This window comes from Trachinotus anak, unplaced genomic scaffold (genome assembly GCF_046630095.1).
Source record: "Trachinotus anak isolate AG129_WGS33_773 ecotype Australia unplaced genomic scaffold, CSIRO_AGI_Tana_v1 ptg000028l, whole genome shotgun sequence".
NCBI lineage: Eukaryota > Metazoa > Chordata > Actinopteri > Carangiformes > Carangidae > Trachinotus > Trachinotus anak.
Window position 1 is genome coordinate 15,611,799 of NW_027273879.1, and position 12,796 is coordinate 15,624,594.

Genomic DNA, 12,796 nt, shown 5'->3' on the forward strand with positions numbered 1-12,796 from the left:
AGTCTGCAGCTGCCCTCAGCTTTACTGGACGTTATGGCGAGTTGCAGCTCGTTCTTCATCTGTGTGGACCACAGCTCTACTCCTCTGGTTCGCTCTTACTGCTCTGACGGTTTTGTTTTCAGGCAGCTGTTCCAGTGAAAAGGCCGGAAGGAAAACAACTGTACACCATCGGCTCTGTGCCCAAAAAATAGACCGGACACAGTTAACATCTAGCTAGGTGAACATAGTGGAGCTTTTAGCTGCTAGAGAGCTGTCGTGAGTTGGTATGGAGACCATAAACAGAGCTAAAAGAGAGTGAGTATTGAGCTTCCATTCACCAGGTGGCCAGAAACACAACTCCAGATGAATGCTAATGTTGCTCCATGACTGCTGCGTGTAAATATGCAACCATTTGCTAACAGCCTGCTCTAACTTGATAACCATGATGATCCGTCAATGTTGAGGTCACAACTTTTTTCTGCTGCCATCAAAAGGACAAAAGAAACGAAACATTTATTGGAGGTGAAGACATAAATAAAGCAGCCTAATCTCACAAAACTGTGTAAAATCAACATGGTGTCTTAAAATACCTGGTACCTAAAGTCGCTAATCTCGCTAATTTTGTTTTGACCTCAAAAATTATGTACACGCATGCATAGTTAAAGTCATAATAACTAATCTAAATTTCCTGGTCCAGCCTCCATCAACTCCGGAGACTTGGCTCTTTTAGCTGCTAAATGCTCCGTTATGTCGACCATCGAGCTGCTGCCTTTATCTGTCTGCTATCTGGTGCTGGACCAGCACACAGGCCTTCATTCCATGAGGAGACCAAAAAAAAAAAAATCAACAAATGTCTCTGCAGACTGTATTAAGTTAGCCAAGTCCAGACGGAACTCTTAAACAGAGACTATACAAGTGTCAAGAACTAGTTCATAGAGCATTTTTCACCTCTAAACCTGCACAGAACCCCTCACAGAAAAAAATCTGTTCAAATTGGGATTCTGAAAAAAAATCATCTTCCTCTTACAAAATATAAACACATTGTACGTACGTCTGTTGACAAGACTGTCCAAAATGTGCCAAGAGCTTCAAGGTCTTTAGATTATTATTAAGTCTAGCAAGAAACCCATGCATGTCATGAAGCATACATTATCAGTGTGTGTCTGTCTATGACCCTGTGTGTTCCCCTGTTTGCGTGTTACTGACTTTTGTGGATGTCATGGAAACAAAAACACGGTGGGATAACGGAGCAGAGCAACCACAGCGAGGCTACACATGTTTCTAAACATGCTAAACACAAATTTCACATTAATAAAGACAATAATTCAGATTTTTCACATGTTTTTATTGTTGCTGGGATATCAACACTGTGACTCTGGCTGGACATTCATTGATATTGGCCCCTACAGTATGGATAGTATGTGTCACAATTACTTTCTACAAACTACTGGTACATGGTATATTAAATCTGAGGCTGATTTTTTAACAGCATTTTGAAGCAATGTTTCACTCTGGAAGAACAAAATGTTTCTCACCTACAGCTCTGAGCATCAGCCACTGGTACTAATAATGATGCCAGTCTGGGAGTGAATGTAATAAAACTTTTTTTTTTTTTCCTGCAGACCATCACAGATTGGTGCACATCAAGACACTGCCAGTGAATTGTGTGGTTTTACCTATAAAACGGTGGGTGTGTGTGTTTTGATGTGATGCTCTTAAGAATTAATTTCTTTGTGTTGCGTCTTTGATGAAAAAAAAAAAATCAAAAATTACCCACAACCGAGCAGTTGAAATGGTTTTGAGCCATTATACTCTACCGGTGTTTATGAGTTTGTCATCATTTTACATTCGTATCTTTATTATTTAATGAAAAAGTCACGGTTTCTGGTGAAAACTTTCTGCAAAAGTGAAATATCGCTCCAACACTGACATCAATTTTTGTTGTACTATAAGGCAAATGTAAGACAGCGGTGTTAGCAACACACAAACTTAAAGAGTAGCTTGACACCACCTGGAGATCCTGGCTTTGCTGTCCTCCAGTGGTTTAAGTTCTCACCTTGCCGCAGTTATGTGCAAGTGTACTCCAGGACACTATGACATCACTGCTGGGTGTGGTCAGGCTTGAAACTTTTAACCAGAGGGGGCAGTAAATCGCTGCTTTTCAGGCTGGTGTTAAGATACTCTTTATGAAGGAGAACTGGAAGGCACTGCAAACATAGATATCTAGTTCTGGGTCACAAACAAGTTAATAAGTGTAATTGCGTCTACAAAAAGTTCATTCATTAGGGTCATAATACTAACAGCTCATGACACAAAACCAAAAACAAAATCCTACAGTACATTTAGACAGAGCATAACACAGTTAAATTTACAAACACAAAACACTTTCCCTTTGGTGATTAACTTTGAATAATATATTTTATATACATACATACTGTACACATATACTTACAATGGTATACAAAGAGTGACTCACTGGTAAACACAGACATACAAAGACAGAAAGTTTAGTTGGTTTGCTATATAACCTGAATCAATACTTTGTTAGAAAACTGGTTACAGTGAATGTCAAATATGGAGGGTCTGGATCCAGAGTCCTAGCTCGACAAAGTTTGGTCAATGAGATAACGAGTGGCACTCCTGCTGCCACTACTCTTGTAAGGCCTCTTGTGAAATTAACAGACATGAAAGGTGGACAAATGCGAGGGGTAAATGTAAGAAAAGTAAATACATTTTTTTATTGAAGATTGTTGCCTTGTAACTTATGTGTGGGCAACACTGACAGTGAATAATACCAGCTGACCTCATGTTAGCACTGCAGTTTAAACCCTGACAAACATCTCGCTTCCTGGAAAACATCTGACTGTATCCTTGGCCGTGTTTCTCACTTTGCTGTCAGCTGTTGAGAGCTTTGTCTGTGTATTCTGGCCAACGAGTGTTTTGATTCAAGTCACGACAAAACTTTCAGCTGGTAATTTTTAACAATGCACGTCACAGAGTCACCGTGCTGACTTTCAGCTGGCACACAATCACAAGTTAATAGCAGAAGCCCGGGAGTGCACTTGTGGAAATAATACAACACCATTCAACACTGCATTGGCTCAACTCTGGCTTACCTCTCACTAAGTCCGTTCATTAAGAAAAACAACCTTTAGGCTTTGAGTATTATTGAGTAAACTGTAATATGTCATTGTTGTCAGTAGACCTTTAAATAAGAAGTGACTACCAAAAATGCTTGATGTTGTGGTATGATAAACATTACCTAAAGATGTTAAGGTAAACAGCAACATTATCATAACCCCAACCATCTAATATGGTGATATAAAAACATAATATATTCTGGATGGGTCTCCATACCACCTCACATCACCAATAACTGCCAAAACAAAAATATGTGCACGCCATTCATTTTCTGATTAATGATGAAGATATTTTTCAGTACTCTCCATGAAGTGTTTGTTGAAGCCATGCACACCTATTAGACTGTGATGCTGTCATTCACGAGTCCCTAAAAAAAAAGTAACCAAGCATATTCTGAAAAAGGTAAGTTTCCCAAATTCATCCATAAAAGATGATAAAAGCATTGACACTGCACCAAAACCGCAAGAATCCAGAGATATCCTTATTAAGTTCTTGCAAGAATCTGGATCATATCTGGAGATTTTTTGATATGACATCTTACAGTGCTGTGATTGGAGCATGTCCAGTCCAGATTTCATCATAAATGTGTCATAGTTTGAAATATCTTGGCAACTACACGTCCAGATTCTGGGGTATGAGTGGATCTGATCAGCTGCAAGCTGGCTCTGCCCACATGGAATTCATCTAGTGAGACAGATTGATGCATCCACATCATCAGTGTCTTCAGTTCTGAGACAGCTGGTGGTAAATTGCTCAGGTCAGTGTTTGCAGGCAAATTTGTTTCAATCACCTGCTGAATCATTTGTGGCAAAATGAACTTTGCAAACTACAGTTTCAGGCAGGCATTCATTAATATCCATTGTATCTCCATGTTGGAGCTGAAAAGACGTAACAGCCCCACCTTTGCACTTCTCTCAACGGTAAAAAGAATTCCAATTTTACATAGTTTACAGTCATTTTCGGTTTGAGAACCACCAGGGGGAATTTTTTTTTTACATAAACACTGAATATTGTTTCACATTCACTTATCTTTTCCAACCCCCCCCCCCCCCCCCCCCCTTCGTCAGCTGCACGGACACAGCACATTTCATCTCATAATCTGAAGTCCGTTAACACTCACCAGATATGACCTTCACCTTGTCTCCATATAACACTGTGACGCAGAGCCTGCTCTAAAACTGCAAACATCCTCCTCCTCTTTTTTGGTAAGGTCCCTGGAACAACTTGTCTTTAATTCCTTAGAGAGAATAAACAACTCAGGATTTCCTGCAGATCTTGGAGCCCTCGTATATGTAAGGAGAAACTGAGGGGATGGGTTCACAAAGGTTTTTTAGTGGGACAGGACTATTGCTAGAATACTGAGTTTGTACTTAGTTCGTAATGTCATGTCAAAGTGAGGGAATCGAATGTGGAAAAGGACAGTGGCTCTGGTTACTTCAACACTGGGTTGGATCCATAAAGGTTGGAACAGCACTGCAGTATTTTTGGTAAACATGTCAAACATATTTACAGATGATTTAATTGTTAATTTGCAGGGAAATTAATTAATTTGTCACTGCGGTGTGAAACTTTTTACACCTGGAAATAGGTCCACACACTATCAGGAAAACTGAGCTTGAGTCTCCACATGGTCATTTTAAAATTAAAGCTGCTGTAGATAGCTTGTATTGACATTCAGCTACATGTCGTAAGCACAAAATGGCATGTGTTGGTTTGAATTTCCACAGATTTGAAGTCTTAAATAGTGTTTTAAATCTGGGTTCCGACCCAAAGTGTTGCAACTGACATGAGTTAGTCCTTAAATGGATGTAACCCATGATGAAACCCATGACTACAGGGTACAAAGTGAGAGAAGACTGGAGGAAAAGGATGGGTTATACTGGCATTACCTTCATTTCACAGATTACTTTTAAATAGTTCATATCAGCATTGCCCGTAACAACACATTTAACACAAACAGAAAATAATAAACAACTAAAAAAAAAAAAAATACTAACAGCCTATCAGAGTCCTTGGAGATCAGACTTACTCCCGTGTTTCTTTCTCCACACAGAGATAGTGTCTTTTCATCTTTTGTCATCATTGCCATTCTCTTCCATCTCATCCAACTCTTCATCAAATACCTGATCTTCGTCCTCACATTTATCACGTCACTGTCTTTCGTTCATATCATGTTCCCAGTCCCTCTTGACCTTCCCATACCTCCATTTACCCCTTACCAGTCACTATTTCCAATAGAGACTAACCCCTTCAAGCGGCTGGCTTAATCTCCGTGACATCCAGCCCTCCTTTATACTACTGAGTGTTCGTTGTGATGGTGGTGGTGGTGGTGGTGGTGCATGCCGCTGCCGCTGAGCACTGTGTGGTTGATGGAGGACGCCGACCGGTCGGACCCCTCCGCCGCCGTCCCGTTGACATTCTCCTGCCTCTGGCAACACAGGATCTGCCTGAAGGTGGCGCTCATCTCCTTGTCACGGTAGGAGTAGATGATGGGGTTCATGGCTGAGTTGAACTCGGCGAGAAGTAGGAAGAACTTTTCGTAGGTGAGGACGTTGCAGCTGGCGCAGAAGACGTCGAGGAGGAGGATGACCAGGCCAGGCGTCCAGCAGACTATGAACGCCCCTGAAGAGACAACAGAGAAAAAAAAGAGTTTAAAGTGCTGTTTTTCAGAAATATAAAAATAGCCAGCTCTATAGATTACTGTTTTTTCTTACAAGGCAGAAAATTACAGATTTATATACACAGCTAAGATAAACATTACTAGTCTAAGACAAATTAGGATAATATTTTTATGTAGTTTCATACGATTGAGTGCACAATGCTGGCATCCCACCCACTGTTTGAGTGAGGCTCACACATGAACTCATTGGTGTATATAACTATTAGTCACCATGTCATTGGTTCTGATGCTTATGAGCAGAATGACCTAACACACTTAGGTATAATCCCCCCAGCATGTGGTTACAGCAGCTCAAAGCAACGTGTCCCAATCTCTTTGATGGACAAAGAGGCTGCAAATGCACTAAATGCTTGTCTGAATTATGTATTGGTTATAATGCTTTAATAAGCTATTTACATTCTAGGTGTTGACCCTTGACCCCCATGAAGTCATAGAAGACACTGACATGGTTTGACTGGAGTAAAAGCTGAGTGAAAGTAAGTGCAATTTTCATCTATGTCATTAATTAGTTATGAGGCTGTTCTGAGAACAGTTTCTTTCAATTACACTAAGACACCAATAGATTTCACAGAGTAGTTGGAAGCTTTAAAGCAACTATTTAGATCAATGTTTCTTCATTTTTAAGTAGTGCTGGCTATCCTAAAAAGAAATGCAGCCATATTTGATGCTAATAAGATACTTTGAGAATCACATAAATCAAAGTTTTGGCCTAGTTTTTGGCCGGAGACTGAATGATGAGACCTAATACAAGTTTTGACATAGACAAGAACATCAGTATGTTTTTTTTCCTTTGTGATGAGATTTGTTTTTCCCCGTCTTTGCACACATAGTTTCTGTTACTAATAAGCAAATCTAACTCATGTTTTCACAAAGTCTAATTCCCAGTTTCCTGTGTCTTCTTATGAGCCTGATGAAACACTTATGCTGAGTGTGCAGTTACAGTATTGCCAAAATAATGTGTTTTAATGCTGACTCTCTGGAAATTCACCTAATTAACATACTGCATTTTACCAAATCCAAGATTTTTTTTTTCTAATTTGTATTTTCATGACTATGACACTGCAATATTTCTGGAGTATAAATGTTGATGACTCATGATTTGATGTTTGAAAGCCGATGACTTGGATTCGAAAGAGACTTGAATTTTGCTGACTCGCACTTGAGATACAATGATTCACTTGGACTTAAATTTGAGTACTGAAATTGGGACCTGATCAAACTGGAAACACGTTTTTTTCAGTGCTGCCTTAAAATGTATACCTCATCAAGATTTAAAATACGCTATAGCTGTTTTGACAAAGACAAAAATCATTCTACAACCACATTACCATCACTTAACAGCCACACCACCATCCATCTATAGAACAACAACACTCTATAACCACATGTAAAACTTTTAAATGACATATTGTGATTGCAATGTGCTTTTGTTTTACAGTGTTTCAAATTTTCAATTTCATTGCAAGTGCATTAGATTTCCACTTAGGGAGCCCTGTGAGTGGAAAATACCACTAAAAGGCTGTCTTGTATGTCAAAACTGTACTTGAATAAACACAATCATACAAATCATTTAAATGGATTTTAAATAATCACATAACAATATTCCATTACCTGCAATCTGTGTAAGAAGAAAATCAATTGATCTCCCATTTACTTTCACCGCACAATATTACAACATTTCCCCTTTTTCTAGTTTCTTATGTGATAGGAGAAACATATGGGAACACTGTGAGTGAAAAGGGAAAATGTGTAACTGATTAAACGTTTTTTTCATCTGATGTAAATTATTTCAATTGGTTACTTATTAATTTCATTTTACTTTTGACTAGAGATATTACAATATATTACAGTATAACTTTACTAATTATACATGCTGTATATATGTATATTATCACTGTTGATAATTTGAGGAATAAAAGAAGATAAAGCTCAAACTTTAAAAAGCTTTAAGAAGCCAACTTTGAAAGACCCCAGCATGGACCAGAGTCATGGCACTCATCATGTCTCAGGAAATCAGCTCAAGCAGCCTGTCAATCACAAACCTTCCCTTATCAACATCCTCCATCACCCCCCGTCCCTTAACAAGAAACATGTACAGAGACAGAAATGACTGATCTCTACCTCATTTGCACAGCCATATCTCAAGTACTCCATCATCATATCTCTAATCTCCTAACCTCATCTGGGTGAGGACATGTCTCCATGTCTCTGGTTAGATGAAGAGTGCTGGCACAGTGGAGAGGAAGGGGGAGGGGAGTGGGTGGGAGGTGGGGGGTAGGGGCTGGGGGGGGTCACTGACTCATCACTCACAGATGTCAAGTTCAAGTGTGTGTGAATTCAGTCAACAGATGCTATTTGTCCTAACTATAAGACAACTGGGGGACATTACACTCTTGAGACAGTAAAACAGAGAGTCTTGATGAGAAATTAGGCAAGCAGCGACGAGAGAGACAATACTGACAGGCAGGCCTGTTATCTGTTAGTGTTTTGCAGGCGGCAGCTGCAGCGGAGGCTTGACCTCACTTCCCAGCTATGCAGGCAGACTCTCCAGAGTTAGATAAATTTCTCAAATGGTTCGGAGCCCAGCAGAGAAACTATCCGAACTATTTGTCTCTCAGTGAAACATCTTACTATGGACAGGACAAGACTCAAAAAAAGAAAGAAAACATGCCAAAGAACATTACATTATGAATGTATTACATGACCATGTTTCTAGCCTTCAGCAAAATCTAACCTGAGTACAACCTATATTCTTGTCTGACTAAGGCATAAACCAAAATAAACAAGTAGAACACACAATACTCAAAAGTTTCTGTGTTTTTTTTTTTCTCCCATTCAGTATTCCCACAGAATGAGGAAGAAAACAGTCTTTGTGTGAAGCTATGACCTGAGAGGTTTCACTCTTGGATTCTTTCATTTCCTCTCTGAATCCAGGGCTATATAGTTGCTTGCTCTACACCCTTCATCTCAAAATTACCTCTTTACATTGCCCCCCTCACAACGAAAAAAAAAAAAAACCCAACAAGAGGCCGGTTTACCAGCATTACTGCCACACCAGGTTCAGAGAGGGTAAACCACTGTTTTTGTTTATGGAAGAAACAAATACGTCTTTTGGCAGATTTAAATGAATCCCTTTGCCTTGTCACTTGCTTGAAAATGCCACATGGAAGGCAACGAGACAGGAGGAATGGAAAGTCCGTGGAGGAAAGTAAATAAACAAGGCTCTAAAGCAGGCCTGGAAAATTTGGGAATGTATGGAAAACTACTTTGATCCTTTCCAGGTCTTGATAGAATTAGGAATTTCACAGAAGCAAGGGACATGTAAGGGTGTTGTTATGGCATTCTCATAGCAACAGTGTCCTCTATGACACATTGTGGTATTTGCAGTTCAGCTACACAGTGATTTCACCCTTGTTGAAAACCCACAATACTGAACAATATTTCAACACATCAAAGCAGCCAGAATACAGTAAATAACTAATCATTAAGGAACATAGGTGAAGGACTGATATAAAAAGTCATAATGTTAACGTATCATTACCATATAGGCTACTGTGGGACTAATAAAGGCTTCATCTCATCTCATCTCATCTCATCTCATCTCATCTCATCTCATCGTTTCAACTTTTAATGTCAGAAGTTGAACTTATTGCCTATAAGTATGATATAACATCTCATAATCTCTTTAGTTTTTAATTTTTTTTAATCTTATTCTTTGGACATTCTGTCTCATAGATTTTTTTTCACAATATAAAAGTAGCCATTTTGGCTCTTTATCTCCAAATTTTGACAAAGACAGTCAAAATCTTTTTTTTTTTTTTCATTCAACTTAGCAAGAGTTTCTTTTTTTATTTCATCTTTCCAAACTTTTGTCCTGTTTTTTTCCTTTTTCTATTCCTGGTGGAAATGGGCTTCCATACGAATGGGAACCGAGGAGGCTGGGAAGAAAAATAAGGAAATAATGGAGACCAGACTATGGCAATGAACCCCACACTCCCACAAACACACACATGAAAAACTGAGGGTAGACACGAATAAACACTCACATGTGCAGACACAAACACACGCAAACACTCACTTACATAATTATACATAGCACACAGACAGATGGAGGAGCGTACACCAACACACTCGGAACATTAGGGCGGTGTTGAGAAAATACTCACGAAAACTGTCCTCTCCATCCCAGCATGCTTAGCCTTACAGTCAACATTACAAAGAATATTATGAGAAAGATTTTGAGGTCTTTTTTTCTGTCTCTGCACACCACCCCCTCCCTCAGGTTAGGAAACATGGATTATCTGTCAGGAAAAGGCTTTGCTTTCATGGTTGACGTTCCATGTTTCTTCCATTTGTCACCATTAAGATGTTTATGACATTGTTTTTCAGCATCAGTGACGCATTGTCTATTCCTTTCCAGAGACAGCAGCTTGTTCTCTCACCGTATGTGACATGTAGCACGGCACAGCATTACAGTAACATGAGGTTACACGGCTTAAAGGATCACGCCGGTGGTTTTGTGTGTTTATCTCATTTAACTAGAAATTTCATGGTTTTTTTTTTTTTTAATTGTACACAAACTCAAGAAAGGTAATCCATCACAGTCAACATTATGGCATCCATTTCTATCGTGTTAAAGTTATATTAGCGGTTATTATTATTTTTTTTTTTCTAAGTCTTAAAGACTTCTTGTTTTTCACCATGACCCACTAAAAAGATTTATAAAAAGCTCACTTGACTAACTTATGATTCAACTGTAAAAGTTACATCTCAATGACGATCTTATTGTTACAATAAAAGGGGCGTTTTCTCTGCCGCCAAACGTGGTTCCTTGCTGGGAGTGGGTGGAGCTTTGGACATTGTTACATTTACAAGACAAGAGGTTATAATAAGCCCTCTGAGCAGTGCTGCTTCCTCAGGGCTGACTGGAGGCTACTGTTGGTCGCAGTCAGAAAGTGACGAGACGAGACTGGTTAGCATGCTAACTGCAGTAGAAGAAAGTTTGCTTGCTAACCAGAAGAAAAGAAGCTAACTTTGGTGATTCTTTCCACATCTGAGGACAGCTTTTAGTGAGTAAAGGAATGAAGCTCGATGCTGAACTTGCAACATTTCTTCTAGACTGGTAATCAAACAGCTGTTGATGCTAATGCTAAGTGCACTGTTGTTGTTAGTAGGAGAGGGAATGTGAGCTGTCCCTCTTTTGTCAAAGTCACACACTTAGGTCCAGTCATTCCCTGAAGCCTAGAGTCCTACAGCGTTATTTGCACCTTATTAGCTACTTTCACCTTCACTTTATTTATTATCTAAATAACTGCATGACTTCACTTTTAAGGAAATATTAATGTGGGTAGTTTAAATGTTTGATCAAAAAGCACATGCTGTACACATCTGTTTGCAACTACAGTGCAATATAAAGCTAACATTACTTTTATACCCCCCCCCCCCCAAAAAAAAAAAAAAAAACAAATCTGCAATTTGCTCACCAGCATCTACTGAAATGAACTAAAACCTTTTAAAATAACTTTTATCAAAAGTGGTTAGCAATAATGTCAATAGTTCTGTGCATCAAGTAAAATAATACAACTTCAAAACCTCCTGAATGGCCCTTTAAGTCTGATCCTTATAAAGCTGTGTCTCACACCTCACATTGTGCTGATGTTTTCCACATGCAGTAACATACTTAACTCATTACAGAGCTTCACATTCTCCTATCTTGGATTTTGATGTCTTAGTATAATTTCTCACATGTCGGCTTAGGTTTCCACTAATGTCCAATTCTCTCAGGCCCTTAAAAATGAATAAACACCCTATATTAAATTACTGTTCACATTCTTCCTTACATCTCACTCCCCTTTTTTTTCTCATTAATCTCTCTATCTTTATCTATCTCCATTGTTTTCGCTTGCTGGTTTTCTGTCCCTTTCCACATCCTTACATCCTTTCATTTTTTTAAGTCCTACTTCATCTTCTCTTTCTTTTCTTTTCTCGCCTCTCGCCTCTCTGCTCTCCCACTCTCCACTCCTGTCCCCCTCACTCATCTCCACGCCTACATTTTGCAACCTGCCTGTCTCTGAACTGCACCCTTCTCCTGTATCTCTCCCCCGGTTTATCCCTTTCTATCCTTTTTCTAACCCAACCATCATCTGTGGTTGTGACCATGATCCCACTAAACTAAATTAGTGGAAAGATGCCATTATGTATATTTCTGAAATGGCCCAATGGCTTCCCAGTTGTCCACTGAAGGATTTCTTTGTCCTCTATCCTCATTTCCACCCACACACACACACACACACACACACACGCTGAAGATTAGATAAAAGTTCGCTTTCAGTAGCTGAGTGCTTAGTTACAGTATTGATAAAGAGGCTTGTGGTGTGCACAGTGATGGAGTGTGCTGGTGGTGTCACAGTGATCTAATGGTTGGAGAAATGCGCTTCTGACTGGAAGTACAGTGAGTTCTCTGAAATGGCAATAATGAGGTTTTTTTTTTCTTTTTTTTTCCTCTGCTACCATAAGAGGCCTATCATATATCTACAGAGATGCTTGTCAGCATTAGTGACTCACTTCCAGGTGCTGAGATTTCTAGTTTTTAAACCTTACTTGTCTCTTTTTTCCCCAGTGTTTTTGAATAAAAAGAAAAAAGTCGACTGTAAAAACAATGCACACTAGCTCTGCAATGTTGTTATGGTTTAGATCAAACCCAGATTGTTGGCCACAGTCATGCCAGTCACAACCAACTTCTAAATCTAATTTCCCAAAACTGCATGTGATTTAAAGATCTCTTTGGTCCCTCTTTTTTATGTGATTCAACTCTAAAATGATACCAGTCCAGTCCTATCCTGCAACAGTTTTTTTGACAAGTTGTCGGCATATGGCTACATTTTTTTTCTGCTAGCTGTTTGGCGCCACCAGATTCTGTTACTTCAGGCTATGAAATCAGATGTTTTCTTATTAGAAATGTCTCTGTCATTTTGTACCAGAATGCATTGGAAACAA

At 39.2% G+C, this 12,796-nt stretch overlaps 1 protein-coding gene across 1 annotated transcript in view; it reads right to left on the reverse strand.

Annotated features, from left to right (window-relative positions):
- Nucleotides 1-1,303: 1,303 nt before the first annotated feature.
- Nucleotides 1,304-12,796, reverse strand: part of lpar1 (lysophosphatidic acid receptor 1) — a 36,612-nt gene continuing 25,119 nt past the window's right edge. Inside the window, exon 3 of the mRNA XM_071466062.1 lies at nt 1,304-5,742. Within this exon, the coding sequence (XP_071322163.1) occupies nt 5,411-5,742 (332 nt within the window). The 3' untranslated portion in view covers nt 1,304-5,410. The remainder of the gene's footprint in view (nt 5,743-12,796) is intronic.